Source organism: Populus alba, chromosome 1, assembly GCF_005239225.2.
Source record: "Populus alba chromosome 1, ASM523922v2, whole genome shotgun sequence".
Classification (NCBI taxonomy): Eukaryota; Viridiplantae; Streptophyta; class Magnoliopsida; order Malpighiales; family Salicaceae; genus Populus; species Populus alba.
The window spans coordinates 17083778-17103122 of NC_133284.1; the positions used below are offsets into that span (position 1 = coordinate 17083778).

A 19345-nucleotide genomic window follows, 5' to 3' on the forward strand; every position below is an offset into this window, starting at 1 on the left:
GAGCTTATGTCTTTATTCCTTTATATGATTTGATAAAGCCATCTTTTTGAACCTTTTCAAAAGGAACTTTTCTTTGGTTGGACCGCATGAACTATCTTCAACTCAAATTTACATGTTAATTCATGATATTATTCTTTCTTGAACGATCTCAAACACAAATAATTTAATAAACTCATTAAAGTGCTAACCTCAATATCTAAATTACTCAAAGAATTAAGAAATTGAGCATCCTTCCTTAACATGGCCGATCAATCAAAATCTTGAAAAATTGTAAGCATAAGACAAAATTGCATTGCTTACAATAAAGAGAGAGAGAGAAGAAAAACTCATTTGCTAACCAACTCTCACCCTATTATGATCGTTTACATCAGCCAGACCATTTAGAGGAGCACAAATCCTAACCGATGATAATGCTTTGTTGAAATACTTGGCTTTAGTGCCAAGGTATTCGTTCCAAGTGACTGGCCGATAGAGGGGAGGATGATTTGGACCTACAAGTTTCTGTAAAGGAGAAATCTCAACACTTGATGGTGGCCCATATAGGAAAGCAATGGATAATCTGTGCTTGGTCCGGTTAACCACTGCTCGGTGGAGCACACTCGGGTACATCCCGTTTGATAAGATGTGGAGTAGGTCCCCTACATTCACAACAAGCCCACCGGGGATTGGTGGGACAGTGATCCACCCAATGCCCTCTTTTAGCACCTGCAATCCACTGGTGTTGCTCTGGTAAAGAATGGTGAGGAGGGTGGAGTCTGTGTGGGCGGCCAGACCCATTGCCTGATCTGGATCCGGGCAAGCCGGGTAGTAATTCAGTTGTAGGGCTGCGCTGCCCTTTTCTGATTCACCTGTTGAGCCAGCCCATTTGAGATCTTTCTTTGTTATTCCTAATGAGCCCAGCATTAACCATGTCAACCTCCTTGCTAGCTTTTGCATTTCTTTCTTATATTCTTCAATTATATCACTGGAAACAAAAGTGAAAATTAGAAAAAGATGAAAAAATAAGAAAACTGTGTCAAATAGTAAAGATGCTATTGTTACGGATATAAAATAAAGTAATCAGCAGCAACAAGTGGATTTTCTGTCGATGCTATATCACTCCAAATCATCCGCGTGGGTCCATTAGCTTTCATTGTTGCCTTTGTGAATTGCATTAAGGAAAAGCAAATGGAGTTTGTGGTCTAGGACAGATTTTGATCACCATTACCACAATAATACTTACTATATAATACTTACATATATGAAAGCATGCACTAATAAATAAAAACAATAGGAGTAGCTACAGTACTACCACGTATCAAGATCATGAAAAATATATATAATTTTTTCGCTAGAATGCGAAATTAGCAAGTACCAGAATTTGGTGTAATCTTGAGACCAAAGCTGGCGAAAATGCTCAAGAGGAGAGCCAACTATGGTGAATCCCTCTGACCACATGAGCTTGGAGAAAAATGAAGAAATCCTAGCGACACCGTAGCCTGAAACCCCATCGGGTGATCTAGCTGCTTTGAGTTTTTGTTGGATAGGTAAAGAGAAAAGGCTCCTACTAGCACTCTCAATGTTCTCAAGGAGGCTGGTAGGGATGCCATGGTTTGTGACTTGAAGCACACCCCAAGTTTTGCATGCATGGCCTATATTTTGAAGGACATTAGGGTCTGACAGATCGATAACGGGCACGGATTCAGTGATTAAGGGGTCAACTAAAGGATGCTGTTCATCATCGATCTGAGTCCATTTGTGCGAGTCAGGTATTTCTTGAAGAGAGGTAAAGTCAATGTGCTTTTGGTGTACATGGACAGGGTGGGCTCTAAAAGCGTCTGCTAATAACGATCTTGAAGGCATATTGAAAGTAATCAGAGGGACAGATATACTGAGACAGAGAGTTTTGTGCTCCAGCACTAAAAAGAGAGAGGATATAGGAAGAGAGAGTGTTTTTCTCCCCAAATAAGAAACATAAGAGAGAGGGTGAGAGGGAAGAAAGAGTTCCCTGGGAATTTGAGAAAGATGAGAGGGAAGAAAAGTGCTCCCTGGGAATTTCAGACGTTAACCCAAGACACAAGCTCCACCGAAGAAAGCAGAGGATGACTGAGGCTGAGAGAGGAGGGTACAATGCTAAGTAGTCTACATATATAAAGAGATATTTATAAAGAGATATAAGGGTCCACTACATAAATATATATTACTCTCAGATTCCCAACTGTGAAAAATGTCTTTTTAAAAAGAAAAGAGAGATGGGATTCAGAAGGAAGTTGAGAAGAGATGATTTTATTGATTTGAGCAACTAATTTAGTTGTGTTTTCAGACAGTTATTAGACCCTACATAGAGAAAGATAAGGATCCACTTCTTGAATATATTTTACTCATAGACATCTAGTTGTAGTTTATGTCTTTTCAAGGAGAGAAAAAAGAGATAAGATTTGGAAAGAAGGTGGGGGGAGAGATGATTTTGTGTTCTTAGCATATGATTTTCTAGTTTAGTTATTAAAATTATTCAGAACAAAAATATATTCTAATTAATTTGTATAGTGATGGACCCATGATGACATCGGACTAGGAAAATCTTAGGCCAAACTGAATGTTTACTAGCGAAGACAAGAAAGCTTTCAAGTGTAGACTACTACTTGTACTTGAAATTCCGCTCTATCAGGCGATCAGGCGGTGCGAGCTTTTTGGATTGTAACGGAGGAGGTGGTGATTTAAAATATTTTAAAATAAATTTGTTTTATTTTTAAAAATTATTTTTAACTATATCACAATAATATTAAAATACAACATAAAAATTTTATTTTAAATAAAGAATAAAATTAAAAATTAAAAAAAAAAAAAAAGATAAAATCATTACGTACCGCGTTTCTAAACACACAGGCCGAATAGCACGTCTAGGAACAGCTGTAAATCATTGATTATCACCGGCTTTCAAAGAAACTGAACATTATCAAGCACTCTTCAATATTTCAGCTGAAGGAATTTCTTCCAAGTTAGCCGCCACCGAAATTAGGAATTTCTTCCAAATTGTTATTTTTTTAACGAAAAGCAGGCATTGGCCTCTTGTTGAGGGAGGAGGGTTTGGCTGCGAGTTGCTTGTTCCCACCGGGAAAGAGGCGTGGGGTTGTTTACTTATCTTTCTCGACCCTATCCTGCGGCTTCTTTTAATATAGCTCCGCTGCCGGCGCTGCCGTTGCTTCCGGGACTGAATCAATAAAATACTAGATCAAGTGCTTGTATTCAATGGGCTAGCAGGCCTAACATCTCTTTTGACAAACTATCCCCTTTAGCCCGTTGGCAAGCTAGTCTTCACAAGAGAATTCACTCTTGCCGGGCTAACAAGGGACGTTGCTCTGATATGTCTGTTTGAAGAGATGTTGATTCTTTTACCACCTTTTCAGACGAAGTTTTTAGACCACTTCGGATAGTTTGTTTCCTCCCAAAAAAAAACCTAATGTTACATGTGTTTTTGCAACATCTTCGGTCGATATGGAATAATAGATGCATTTTATTGTATTGAAAACCAAGACTGATGGAGGCCTGGATGAGAATCAAATAACTGCGCATATAAGATTTTCCATGACATTCATTTCAGTTAGTTATTAAGGAGAGATGATTTTTGTGTTTATTAAATTACTATATATATATATATATATATATATATATATATATATATATATATATATATATATATATTGAGAGAGAGAAGGGACCCATTTCATGAATATATATTACTTATGGACTCCTAATTGTAGTATGTCTTTTTAAAAAAAGAAAAAAAGATGGGATTTGGAAGGAAGGTGAGGAGATATGATTTTTGTGTTTTGAGCAACTGATATAGATTAGTTATTAAAATTATCATCATATTTTTTTTTAATTCTCTTATGTTTATCTATTTAATAAATATCAGTATAGAGTGGGGTTGAGATAAGAATATCTGATGGTTTGTAGTTGCTACTAGATAGGTGGTCCACGCTATGTTGTGAACCGAGTCAATTTTTTTCTAATATAAAAAAAAAAAAAAAAAGTCCAGGCAACGACAATTCGAACAAATTTGAGTTAGCAACTAACACACCACCCGAGATATAAAAATAAAATAACTCATATAAAAAAATGAAAAGAAATTGCAAAACTCAAGGCTTAAATAACTGAATGTCAATGAATGAAACAAAATAAAAAAAAAACAATTTCAAAAAACATAACTTCAAATAAGAAAACTCGAGTCAACCCAGGCTACTTGACTAGCCCACGCCTCTTGATATGAGATTTTAAAAAAAAAAAAATTCAAAAAGAAAGGCCTAGTAAAAAAAAAGACCCTAGTTCAAAAAAAAAACATACAAAAAAATAAGAAGCTAATATGAGTTAACTTTACTTACCCTCTCTCAAGATAACCTAATGGGAAAAAAAAATTAAATGAAGAAGGTTAAGGACCAATAATTTAATGTTAAATGATAAAATTGAAAAAAAATATATATCTTAGAAAAAAACTTGAGGGAAAAAACTTGAGTCAATCTATGTTAACTTGATTAACTCACTACCTATGACATGAAATCGAGATAAAAAAAAAAATTAAACTTCCAAAAAATGGACCTAGCAAATAACTGAATTTCAAAAAAAAAATATTAAAAAAAGCAAACCCAAGTTAATGTAGACTAACTTGATTAACCTACACTTAGGATAACTCAACAAAAAGAAAACAAAAAAATCATAAAGCTCAAATGCCAATAATTTAATGTCAAATGATGAAATTGAAAGAAAGAAAAAATCAACATCATAAAAAAATCTAGAAAAAAAACTTTACGTCAACTTACGTTAACTCGACTAACCTATTACCCGAGATATGAAATCGAGATAACTCAGCAAAAAGAAAGTGGAACAAACAATTAAGCCAATGGCCTAATAGCCAAATGTTAAATGATGAATTTGAAAAATAAAAATTCAATATTTTAATAAACAACCCAAAAAAAAAAAACAAACTTAATCAGGCTCATGTCATGAGACAGAGATAACCTTGTAAGAAGGTAATCATGAAAACATAATAAAGTAAAATTTTCAACTATAAAATAATTTTCAACTCAAACAATATAGATCAAATATGGTATAAAAACAAAATGAAAGAATATAATTAGGGGCTAAATGGGGAAAAAATAAATATTATTTTGATACATTTATAAGTAAAAAGTATTTTGAAAAGTAACCGCAACTATATTTCTAAACAAACCCAAAATCAAATATGGAATTTTGGAGGAGATTGGTGTATGTGTGTGTTTAATTTATTCATTTATTGTAATTAATTTTTTCAGAGTTAAGTGGTACTAGGGGCAGAGTCGAGGATACAAGAAATGAAAGGAGAGGTGGTTGTTTTGGCATTCAAAAAGGGAGAGAATAAAATATTAAAGGATCATTATAACAGTGTTAAATGTGCACGAGATGCACACTTCGGCAGGTTGTCCGAAACAGTGCCTAACGGTGCTGGTAGCTATGCCAACAATGGGATAAATCAGCAGTGCAGATTTGTGCAGCTGTAGGTTCGTCAAAGGAAAATCAGCAACGCAGATTGTTGACGAACATGGGATGGACGATGGACTGTCCAGGCCAAGCAGGAAAAATTGTCAAGGGGATAGGCTGACGAAAACTGGGGTTGTCGCAGGATTCGGCAGTGCAAACAGTGGCATCCTGCACATAGATGCGAATTATGCAGCGCAGGAATTGGCAGCCTGCTGGCAAATACAAATTCGGCAACGCGCAACAACTTGTGCAAGTCGTTGGTTCAACTTGGCACGATCTGAAGCTTGGACAACGAATTGTCCAAGGCATGCGAGAAACTCAACAGATGACGCAACAAGAACTGGCAGTTGGGGCTGCCAGGTGGACATGCAGAATGTGGGTTAGTGGCAGTTATGGATATCTAAGATCATGGGATCATAGAGGCTGAATACGTGGGGGCTGACCAGGGGTTGCTCTCAACCCACTAAGATCATGGGAGATCATGGGAGAAAAATACCCACTACTTGGTAGATAATGGGGCCACTATGTTCATGGGTGAGATAGTGTCCCACTACTTCCTTAAGAATAAGAATGAGAGTTGTGCCTTGTAAATGCTTATCTATAAATACTAGTTGCAGCTCTTAGTTGAAGAGAGACATGCTTGGGGCATGCTCAACATGTAGGGGCATGCAAGAACATGTAGAGTACGAGTTAGAGATAGCTTGGTGTAGCATGCAATCTTTATGCATAGCACACATACGAATTTGTGTATAGTTTTCTTTGTGTACGAAATTAATAAAGGTTGGGAAAGAGTTCATGTAAAGCTTGTCGTGCACTTTAATTATCTTATTCTACTTGTGTATTCCGCTTGCTTAGTTACTAGGCAAACACAAGTGAGATTGGTGAGGGAAGGCTGAGTCTAGTAAGGGACTAGGCTGCCGCACGGGTTTATTCGAGAGCGAAAAATTACCCCGTGACAATCACCATGTTCTCTTCGAGTGATTGTCAATTTCATTTTGTTTTGATTGAAATGATTAATATATTTTATATCATTTTAAAAAAATAAAATAAAATAAATTTTATCTCACTTAAAATATAAATCAACCTAGATTTTTTATCCAAATTCCTGTCAAAATGTTTCGATTTTGTTCCATTTGTTCCGTCCCCCTTTTTTTAAAAAAAAAGAACTTATAAACGGCGCCATGCTGAGTTGGGGATAAAATTCACAAGAGAGGCAGCAGCTTGCAGATCTTCATCACTTTCTTCCGGTCATCCATCTTCCCTACACCGAATCCAATTCATATTTGTGGCAGTTTCAATGATTTGCACAGCTATCGATAACTTTTGGTCAATTAATGCCGAGCTACAAAGGTTCAATGACTATGATGCTAAATTCAGGGTTAAAGTCATTTATTTCCTCGAGATTGGCTGGCTCAATGCAATTAGAGCATGGCAGGAGGAGTTTGTTGCCATTACGAACTCTAGGGAATTTGTAGAGAATGTGTCTTTCTCAATGGTAAAATAACTCCACTAGTGAAATGAAAATAAATAAATAAATGAAAAAACTATAATAGTTTAGGGTGTATTTATATATACCAATTCAGAAACAATCGAACGTGCAACTTTGTATTGGTTATATCTCAAAGGGCACAATTATCCCTCGAAAAAAAAAAAGGAAAAAGAGAAAAGAAGAAGGAATAAAGAAGTCTCCTATGCTAAATACATTTGGTTGCTTCCATGTAAAGTAGTAAAGCTTACTTTGGTATTTTGCACTTAGATTTGCGTTCTTTTGTCCTGCTCGACATCCAAAACCCTAAGCTATCACCTTGAAATTTACCAGAAGCATGGCATTTGTCTAACGAGATTCTTTTTCTCTCTAGTTAACATCCATGGAGAAGCAACTAGCAAACCACACCCACGATTTTCATTTGTCCCCTTCAATTATTTTAATATGTGGTTGGTATAGTCACACAGCACAATACAAACAAGATTAATGTGATGTAACATTTTGTCATATATGTTATCCCTTCTGTAATGACCATCGTTAACGGGACATAGGCTTGTCATCACCACCCACACACACGCACAAGAGTCCTTCTGCATGTGTGTGTGTGTGTGTGTGTGTCTGCTTTCTCCTGGAGCAAAAATGGTGGTCGGGTCATTACTCGCTACAAAAACTAAAAAAGTAGAAGGTCTGCCGGTGTTTACAAGAACAGCGAACCTCGATTGCATTCTTTATGGTCTAATTATTTGAGATTAAACTTTAAATTAAAAACAAAGAAAATGCATAGCTCATTCAAATTCAGAATCATTTTATTTGTTTAAAAATTTATTTCGTTTATTTATCACTAAGTCAAAAAAACAATTACTTAAAAAAAATAAAAAATAAAAAAAATTGATTATTGTGATAATAACAGCAAAAATACTAGCAACTGCAAGGAAAAAAAGAAAGTGGAAGAATTACACTTCTTCCCCTCAACTTGCAACTTATATCTAATTAAATCTAATTTTTAGTTTTTTTTTGTGTCATCTACAGAAAGATTGATTGTAATACTATAATTATCCTTTTTTATTAATAAATTAAATTCAGAACATCAAGAAAAAAAAAGACAAATTAGTGCAAACAAGTAAGAACTATATCCTGGTCTGATATAGTTTCACTTTAATGATCAATTTCCAAATTTTAGGACACTTCAGGACTTCCAATTAATTTCTTTCATCCTAAACACCCTATTAATTAAAAATTAAAAATCAAATTGAATAAACCAAAATTCATGGGCTTTAATCTACTTTTTCTAGCATGTGAAGGGAAAAAAAAACATCTTCATTAAACTCTTCTTTTTAAAACAAATCCATTAACACTATAATCAATTTTTTTGTGGCCAAAATATGATCATCCAAACCCCTTTTTTCTTCTTCTTCTTTTTTTGGATGGCTTTCTTTCTCATCTCTTAAACATTTAAAGACTACAATGAGATAGAGAAAAAATTGATGATCAAAACATAAAAATCCTAAAATAATAGACAGAAAATATGCATAAATCAAAACTTCAAGGATCAAATTGAAGTTTTGCATGCCTTCTGAATAGTGAGAATGAAAATCAACTCTGTTTTTTGTGTAAATTTTGATCTTTATTTTTTAAATTTTCTTAAATATAATTTTAAATTCTATTTGATGTTTAATTTAACTTTGGAATTCTAATTTAATTTAATGCAAAGCAAAACGAAACCCAATAAATAAAATCATGCTAATATGATTAATAAGGATGAAATTGTAAAACAATTAAGATTAATAATTAAAAATAAAAAAGTAAAAATCAAATCAGAATTTTTTCGTAATGAATGATGACGTGAGCAATGAAATGTTTATGTGTCAACTGTGCATGCTACAATAAAAATACTATAATATTTTAGCCTTATTTGATATCGTGGTTCAACCATACTTCAAAAAATATATATTTTTTAGATTTAAATTATTTTTTTTATGTGTTTTTAGATTATATTAATGTGTTAATGTTAAAAATAAATCTTAAAAAATAAATAAAAATTATTATAATATATTTCTAAATAAAAAAATATTTTAAAAAATAACTTATACCCAACTCCTAAACAATCTCTTTATCCATCCCTTTTAGTTTATTAGCCTTCGACTTAAATTGTTTTGATTTTCTACTTGGAGACCTAATAATGGTTCTTTTCAAGCACAAACATGAAAAAAACAAGAGGCTCCTGCTCTCGACCTAATTGGACAGAATCGTTTTCAATCATAAGTTGCTCCCATGTTATTATTCTTGCAACTTTCGGTACAATATCAAGGTCTGCTTTTGCGATAAGGATTGTTGGAAAGCAATATATAGAAGGCCGTGAACCAGTGAAATTATACGCAACAAGACAAGCAACCGTGCTTACATGCACATGTTTAGGAAGAATACCAAGATACCTCTTAATTCAATTTTTAAACTCTAATTAAATTTAATTTTCACAAATTTCATAAAAGAAAATAAAAAATATATATCTCTCAATGGAAAATATAGAACCATAAACAATGGAAAATTTTATTAAGTTGTACTTAATAAGCTGGAATTTGTGTTTTGTTAATTATATTTTATTTTGTTCATAATTTGATTTATTTATTTTATTGCATCTTGATTCACTAAATTTCATTTATTTTTTGCTGTCATTTTCTTTAAAAAAGCTTCTTGTAGGGTAACGCAATATTAAACATTGACTAATGCTACGTACTTGGATGGATTCCGGTTTCAAAATTACAACACATCCTACAAAGCTAATGTCATTAATTAGTTTAGAGCCATTGAAGAGGACAAGCTAATTGAGCAATCATTGAACAAGTTGCTCATGTGTTGATTGAGATCTACGTCCAAGCAATTCAAGTGAAATCAATCATAGATAAAGACTACACAACAACCGCTTATTTTTTGCAGTTATAAAATGTTTTTGTAAAAAAATATATATATTTTTAAAATATATTTTATATTTTTAAATATTTTGATATATTAATATTAAAAATAAATTTAAAAAAAAATAAATAAATATATAATATTAATTTATTTTTAAATAAAAAAAAACACTTTAAAAACCAATTATTACTTCAATGCAAAACCAACTTAATATGATTTTTTTTGTAGTTGAAAAGTATTTTTTATAAGATTTTTTTTGTTTTAAATTTATTTTTTATATAGTTTTAAATTGTCTTGATATGTTAATATTAAAAATAAAATTATAAAAAATTATAAAATAAAAAATAATTTAAAACCCAATTATTACTGAACCGCCTTTAGCCGAAGGATTTGATAAACTAATATTTAATATATATTATTGTCTGGTTATTGAAATTGAGCGGTCAATTTTGGTTCTTTTATGTAAGGTGTAGCGATTTTGTTGACTAAAACCCGTGATGTATTAAACATAGCCATAGCCATACATTGTCCTAATAATCATTTTATCAATTGGGATTTCAAGAGAAAAACAAATAGCATTTGTTTAACTATAAATGACTAGATAACAGTTTGAGATTAAAAAATTTATTTTCTCTGTAGTTTGAAATTCGAGTCCTATGACTTCTTATATGATGGCTATTGAAAACTTACATAGTCATTAACTTCAGGGTTCGTGGGATTAGCCGAGATACATGCAAGCTAGCCCGGACACCCATGTATGTTAATAAAAAAAAAAATCATCATAAATAATGAGACAAGGTTTTGCCAGCTTTCCCTTGATTGCTTCTGGTTTGTGCTGTATTTTCTTAAGCTATACATGTTACGTAAACACAAAAATATAGAAATATAGCTGATGATGCTGTGTTTAGATTTGTGTGCAATTTGGGATTTTGTTGCTTAGAGTAGTGAAAGGGCAAGCCTTCACTGCTGAGCTTTGTGTCTTTTGAGTACACGTATAAAGAGAAAACTAAGAACAGAGACTGCAGTTTTGTTTCTTCAACTCCTTCATGGTTCTTGCCGCTCTGGTGATTCTTCGATTCAAGAAAAAACAATTGAAATATCATGTCCCTGAACAAAAGTTTCTGCTCGAAACATTCTGCTATACGCCGCTGTTTTTGTTTTTATTTGATAATTTAGAATTAAAGCAACATTTTCCAAAAAAAAACAGAGAGGCAAATCAGTGGATCTCTAATCATCCAACCTAGATTCATCGAAGAAGCAAATACATGCATCTATATATAGTAATTGTTACACAATCATGAACCCAAAATAAATAATAATCAATATTCTTTTCATTGATTGCTAGGAACTCGAGATACATCTAGAAAGCGTCTATTATTATTATCAACTGAGACACAAAAGTTAATTAATATATATATATATATATATATATATATAGCATTAAAGTTTTTATTTGAATTATCATTTTTTTTACTCCATAATAAAAAAAATATCTTCAAGTAAGTTTTTACGTCAAATAATACAAATCAACCTTCAATTTATTTTCTGCTTTGCAATTCAATCCTTGAAGTATCACGTTTTGTCTCTCTAATTAGAACACACTTATCATAATGTTAACAATTAGTCCCCACAATTTGCTATCTTAGTTTTAACAAATTGGTTCTAACAGATAAAAAAAATGTTGGGACTAATTTATTAAAACTAGGATAAGTTTAGCGTATTCTAAAAATTTAACACATTAAAAATTAACAAAGAAAACTCATAATAAGTTGGGGGCTTATTAGTATTACTTTAAAAAAAATCTCAAGAATACGCCTCACTTGTGTAAGATACTTAGAATCATCATTAAAAAATTTTAGTTCAAACTCAAAAGGAGTTGAGTGAAAGTTTAGTTCAAACTATAAGAGGACTTCGGTGAAATTTGTTAAGAAATAAAGGGTTGTTTTGTTTTATTTTTTAGTTTACCCTATATATAATTTCTTTATATTTAGATTAAACATATTTTTTTAGATTATCTGTGATCACATCATACAGTATCAATGAAACTCTAGCCTCCTCCTATCTTAGTTTTGTATTTCTCTTTTATTTTATTTTATTTTTATTTTATTTGGATTGTTTAACAGATATCAGAGCATGGTTTCATGGAATGAAATGTAATCTCAAACACAACTTTCGTGGATCCAACTGTTGGGGTTTGGGGCGGAGCCCTAATTTTCTTTTGGGAGTGATTGTGTATCTTCTAAAAGATATTTGTTCAGTTTTTGCAATCTAGTATTTTCTTTTCTTTTCTCCTGCACTCTGTTTTTTTTATTATTATTATTATTATGACTACTGAAAGAGATGATAAGCTTCAATCTGTGAGTGTTAAGTTGGATGGAAAGAATTATTCATATTGGAGTTATGTGATGAGAAATTTTCTTAAGGGTAAAAATATGTAGGGATATGTTAATGGAACTTCCGTGATACCTAGAAATACTGATGAGGGTTATGTTATTTTGATAGATGTTTGGGAAGCAAACAATGGAAAGATTATTACTAGGATTAACAATTCTATTGAGCATTCCATAAATACATAAACAGCGAAGTATGAGATAACAAGGGTTATTCACGTAATCAAATTTTGTAAAATAGTATCAATTAGAGAATGACATCAAGCTCTTCACCAGAAAAATAAGAGTTTTATTCTGCTATGATAGATCTTTGAGATCAATTGGCTCTTATAGAATCAACAGAATTAAAGACATATGCTACCTATATTGCTCATAAAAAGCAGCAGTGATTGGTACAATTTTTAATGGCACTTCACAGTAATTTTGAAGGACTTGGAGGTTTAATTTTGCATTGTTTTTCACTGTCTTCTGTTGACTCAATTGTTAATGAGTTATTGGTTAAAGCAATACATCTTCAGTCTTATTCTGAAAAGAGAATTCTTTATACTTCAAATCTTTCTACAATAGTAGTATGTTCTAAATCATTCTCTAATAATCAGAATAAGCCTTACACAAGGGTTGCCTTTAACGAGTGCAGTTTCTGTAAGCAAAAAGGTAATTGCAAGACTTAGTATCCCAAGTTGAGACAACAAAATCAAGCTTGGAAGTCTGACAGCCAATCAAAATTTAATGCTCACAAACCATCTTAAGGCTACAACACATTATTGCAGCAATAGTTTTATCAGGTCCTTTCATTGATCCTAGTACTCTAGCTGAGCAATTTCAAAAGTTCATCTCCTTACAACCACAAGTTATATCTGTTTTTTCTTTCGGAGGTCGGTTTCCTTATAGTTCTTTAGGTATATCATATTCTGAATAGGTCTTGGATTCTGGTGCTTCACATCATGTCTCCAGATTCTTTATATTTTGCTTATATGTCCCCTTCACCTTCTATTCTTTTCATGACTGTTAATGGCACTCTCATACCCTTAGTAAGTATTGGTTCTATTGTCACACCTCACTTGTCTCTCCCTAATATTTATCTTACTTCGAAACTCATATTGAATCTCGCTTCTATCGGTCAATTATATGATTCTAGTGATTATTTAGTCATCTTTTCCTCCTTTTTTATTATTATGTATAGGATCTGCAGTCTTAGAAGCTGATTGGGACACGTCATAAGAACAAGGGACTTTATATTTTAGATGAGTTAAAAGTGTCGGTTACTATTACTGCTGCTACTAGTGTTGATTTGTATCTATTCATTTGAGTCCTTCTTTTAGTTTTTATTTATGACATTCTCATCTAGGTCATGTTTTGTCTTTTCTTTTGTGTTGATTTGTATCTATTCATTTGAGTCCTTCTTCTTTTACTTTTTATTTATGGCATTCTTATCTAGATTATGTTTCGTCTTTTCTTTTGAGATTTTTGATATCCACATAAGCTTTAAAAAATTTACAAACTTGTGATATTTTTTATTGTAGTGGATGTAAATTGGTAAAATTTCTCACTTTACCTTTTAATCGAAGTACTTCTTTTTCTTCTTCTCCATTTGATTAGATTCATTTTAATGTATTGGGGACCTTCTCCTGTTGCCACAAAAGGAGGGTTTTAATATTATGTTTTTTTTATTGATGATCATATTCATTATTGATAGGCTTATTTAAAGAAATATCATTCTAAATTCTTTGAGATATATATAGTCTTTTTAAACTATTGTCAAAACTCAATATTTTATTTTATCAAATGTTTTAGGTGTGATTTAAATAGGGAATACAACTCTAATAAATTTTATGAGTTTCTTGTCTTATATGAAACCATTCATTAAATTTCATGTACATATACTCCTAAGCAAAATGGTGTCACTAAAAGAAAACATATGCAAATTATTGAAATTGCTTATTTTCTCTTATTGTCTACTTTTATTCCTCATGTGTTTTGGGAAGAAGTTGTTCTTACCACTATAGGTTTAATTAATACAATTTTATCTTCTTATATTTCAGCTTTTTTCTCAATTCAAAAAGTTATATGGGTATACCACTTATTATTTGTTCTTTAGAGTTTTTGGTTGTACTTGTTTCATTCTTCATTCTCATGTAGAACGCAGTGAGTTGTCCTCTCGATATGTTATTTGTGTTTTTCTTGGTTATGGTAAAGGTAAAAGGAGATATCATTGTTTTGACCCAATAACTCAGAAACTTTATATGTCTCATCATGTTGTCTTTCTCGGGCATATACATTTTTTTTCTATTCCATCCATTACTTATAGCTTGACTAGATTTGATTTTATTCGTATAGATATTTTTTTATTATTCTGATAGTTTATCATCTCAGGTTCCTAGTACTTCAAATAACTCTTTTCATTTTCAATCAATTCATAATAATCATTCTGCAGGTACTGATACTTTATTCTCTGATACATTTGAAGCTCTCTTTTCTTGTATAGTCCCTCAAGCTTCGTTTAAGATTGTGGATCCATATCTATGTCTATCCATATGCATTCGTAAGTCCATAAAGTTACCAAATTTTGCCTATTCTTGTTATTCTTCATCTTTACTTTTTTTTTTTAGCTTCTATTCATTATCTCGTTGTGTCTTGTTTCTATAAAATGGCAATTTTTTATCCTCTTTGGTAACAAGTTATGGATGAGAAACTTTCTATTTTGCATAAAACAGATACTTAGGATTTGGTTCCTCTAACTCCTGGTAAGAGTGTTGTTGGCTGTTGTTGGGTGTATAAGATCAAGACTAATTCTGATGGGTCTATTGAATGATACAAAGCTATGTTAGTTGCAAAAGGATACTCTCAATAATATGATATGAATTATGAGGAGATATTTGCTCTTGTTGCAAAAATAACTACTATTCGTACTTTTATTGCAGTAGCTTCAATTTGTTAGTGGCATATCTCTCAACTTGATATTAAAAATGCATTCTTAAATGCATTCTCAACTTGATAAATGATGCTCAATTCCACGGATACTTGCTGAATTATTATTTTTTTATCTGTTGTGTTATTTTAGCACATATAAAAATAATCTTTTCTAACTTGTTAACTCTCTGCTTTTATCTTTTTTTATAAACTAATTTGTTAGATTCTCATAAAAATGGAATCTCAAAATGACAATGTCCACCTTTCGCATTATGGTCATATTGTTTGGTTTTTTATAGGTCTAGTGAAAGGCAACTTTTAGCATTAATTGTTGCCACTTGCAAGTATTATTTGACATTATATATAACAAATGACTGTAGAAGGGGCAACTCTCAGTTTTCTTTCTCATTTTCTTGTCTGGTGGCATGTATTATGCAGGGAAATTAAGTACAAGAATAACAAATAATTTTATAAGGTGTAAACTAAAGAGAGGAAAACAGGGGGGAAAATATAGTCCGTGATTTGGCTAAATTTTCTATTCCCATGGCAATTACTCGGATTCCAACTCACCTCTTCAATGTTAATATAAATATTAAAAGACATAACCCCTTTTTTTTGCATTTTCCTCTTTTTCTGAACTTTCATCCTTCTTTTTTCACTTTCAGTATTCAACATTTGCATGATTTTGGTGGGCTCTTTCTTTCTTTCTTTTTTCATTCCCCTCTCTCCTTTATTTTTTTTTTTAATTTTATCTTTTAATATTTACTTGATTTTAATTTTTTTCATAAATTATGTCGCACGTGTGCGGCGGCGCGGCGATCGTCCACCCTCAAGGAATAATCGGAATATGTATTCCTGAAAAATAAGGAGAGACAAGGAATTCTTGTCTCTATATGTGAAAATATGGACTGGGAGTCGCCACCTAGTATTCTGGTTACTAGGAACCTTAACTGGTCTTTAGAGATCGGGTACGGAGACTGGTTGCGTAAAGGGAAGGTATTAGCACCCCAACTACGCCCTACCTAAGGTAAGCTGCATTGTTTTGTCTGATAAAATCTAAAGTCTTGTTGTGGTTTGTAATTGTTCGGAATACGCATTACATGTAATGTCATACCCCAGGTTCGATTGTCCGGAAAAAAAAAGAATTAATATCCAGAATATGCATTACATATAATGTCATACCTCGAATACTAAGAGACAAACAAAATAAAGTTTTTTGTTGTTTTTGAAATTTTGGCCAATATTCTCTTGACTTTAATAAACTGGTTATTAAAGCCAAAATGCATGCTAAAACATTGTTTTTTTTGGTGTATGAAAAAATACAATATGATTTTTTAGCTTTGAGACACTTGGCCGTATGCACAAAAAACATTTTTTCTCCTTTTTTTTTAATTTTTTCGTATTTTTGGAAGTTTTTGATGAAAAACCGGGTAGTTTAATACCAGATTTGTATTTTTACGACATAAAAATACTACCCGATATTAATAAAAATAACATAAATCAACAGTGGGAACATCATAAATATTTTTTTAAAACAATAATATTTTTTTTCTATTTTTTTACAATGGGCCGGATCAGGCCCAATTGCATGGGTTGGGCCAAACCTGGCCCATTTACATGGGCTGGCTGACGTCCCAGCCCAGGCCCAAATGGGCTGGTTACTGTGCACATAGTAACCGGGTTACTGTGCACACAGTAACTAGTGAATTAATTAGCATGCACAGTAACCGGGTAATTAATTCATGGCTTGCAGAACGTGCACAGTGCACGTTCTGCATGCAAGAAGATGAACAGTAAAACGAGATAAGGGGTTGAGGGCTGACCTGTGGTGGCTGTTGTTGATGGCGGAGCTGCTGGTGGCGACAGTAAGCGGCGCTGACAGTGGGGTGGCCGGCGGTGGCTCTGCTTTTTCCTTCTCTCTCTCCTCTGTTTTCTTCTCTGCTTCTTCCTTTCTCTTCTCTGCCTTCTCTCCTCTCTTCTCCCTCTTCTCCCTCTCTTTGCTCTCCCTTCTCTTCTCTTCCCCCTCTCTTGGTCTTCTCTTTTTTTTCTTTTCTTTTTTCAGCAGCCCTCCCCTGTATTTATAGGAAAACAGGGGGGGCGAATGGTGGGGCGGCCACTGTTGGCCGCCCCTGCACTATCTGTTCAATGGATAAAAAGGAGGCAAGTGGGCGTCGAATGGTAGGCGTCTTATTGCGCCAAATCCGGGAAAGAAGTTCGGCGAAAAGTGGAGAAGAAAAATTCTTCTCCCCTGTTCTCTGCGTGCGCAGGGAAGAAGACGATGGTGCCGTTTCCAAACGGCACCGTTTTGCGTTTTTTTTATAATATATTTTTTTTGAATTTTTTTATTTTTATTATTTTTTATGTGGGGACCCAAAAATGGGTTACAACAAATTATTTCAATTTTCTTTCAATAAAGTTATTGCAGTTTCAAATAAACATTCTCATATTTAGCTTATACTTGGTTTTATATTTTTATTATCATATAATGAAGTAAAAAATAGTTAAAAAAATCACAATTCTTAAATCTAATAAAATCTAGGTCAATTCAATATGTCAACATCTCAATATAAAAAAAATATATCATCTTGAATTATAATTTTTTAAAGATAAACCACGTTTTTTATTAGCTATCTAGATTATATTTGAGCCTGTCAAGTTGACTAAATTATATCATGGTAACTTACACACATTTTTATTTTTAACCTGAGTTAGGCTAAGAGTCAGATCAAGAAATTTCAAAATTAACCTGTTGAGTAAAGTTAATAATAATATCAATTAGTTTTTTATGACATAATTATTTTTCTACTTTCGATTTTCTTATTCAAGCTGCAATGTAGTGTGACTCTATATACTAGTAGAACTCTTTAACAATTTGTCAACATTGACTTTATACAACCGATGGCTTGTTGGCTCATCACTTGTAAATAGGATTATATCGGTTTCATAAGAAAAAAAATCTATAAAAACTTGTCAATCTTTCTTCTTCTTTTTATCTTCATACAAAATTATATATATATATATATATATATATATATATATATATATATAAGTAATTCTTATGGAAGAATTACTATAGACCCTTTCACAAACTACCATGAATAACAACAATTTTTATTTCTTTTTGCATTGAACTGAGAGAGAGATAGCAAAGGGAGAAACATAAAAGAAAAAAAGAAAAAAAAAAGCAACTAAAGCCACAATGTCGACTCACCAGTGATATATGTTGCTCTAGGAGGAAGACTTTGCCATAAGGATTCCAATGTCGCTTAGGAAGGCCATTAACGGAACTCGGAGGAAGCCTCATGTGCTGCTTGAATGTAGTGGGGCTTTCTCACACACCAGCATGTGCAATGCATATGTTATTCTTTTTTCTTTTTTTTCTTGATCAACCAATTTTTTTTTTATTTTTTGATAACTCTAATTAATTTATTTATTTGATCCCTAATTCTTAAATAGTTCTTCAAGTTAGTTCCATATTTCATCCCTCACTCGAGCTCAATCAAGGCCCAACTAAGATAATAGATGGGAAGAAAAATAAATGGGATAAATTGCCATATAAGGTTACTTATTATAGTTGTGCCTGACTCGGAGCACAAATTTAACAATTTAAACTAGGTTGAGCAAGGTCAACACAATATGGTATCACCTCTTTGTTTCAATCCCAAAATGTTTTTTTTTTTAAAATTTTATTCTTTAGTGGTTTAATTTTTTAGAATTGAGTCTAATTAGGTAAGCAAAAGTTAAAAAACAATAAACTAAAAAAAAAAAAAAATAGGAGTTGAATTGGGTTTGAATTAGGCAAACTAGTCACGTTTGGTCTAACAAGTTTTTTTTTTTTCTTGATAAAGTTTTGAATATCATTGGTCTTATTTTTCTTTTCTTTCTTTTTTCATGTTTTTTTTTTCTATGTCATCCTTTTTTTATAACCACAAGAATATTATTATTTTTTTTCATGCCATTTGATCTTCATAAAACTACAAATTGATTTTTGCGGGGTTTAATTATTTGGGAAAGGAATGCAATAATGAGAATTTGTTAGTTGTGCTTGTGCAACTATGAATTTTAATAGGTTGTATATGTAGTCATGTACTACATGCATCACTATTATTTTTAATTTCTTATTTAAAAATAAATTTGTTCATTTTGCTAATTTGAG

The 19345-nt window shown here is 32.2% G+C and overlaps 1 protein-coding gene across 1 annotated transcript; it reads right to left on the reverse strand.

Moving 5' to 3' along the window:
- Positions 1 to 213: 213 nt before the first annotated feature.
- LOC118062647 (gibberellin 3-beta-dioxygenase 1) lies at positions 214 to 2331 on the reverse strand. The gene is made up of 2 exons (XM_035076482.2): positions 1355 to 2331; positions 214 to 964 (listed from the first exon to the last, which is right to left on the reverse strand). Exons 1-2 carry the CDS (start codon positions 1840 to 1842, stop codon positions 334 to 336), a joined length of 1119 nt encoding a protein of 372 aa, XP_034932373.1. The 5' UTR covers positions 1843 to 2331; the 3' UTR covers positions 214 to 333.
- Between the last annotated feature and the right edge of the window lie 17014 nt (positions 2332 to 19345).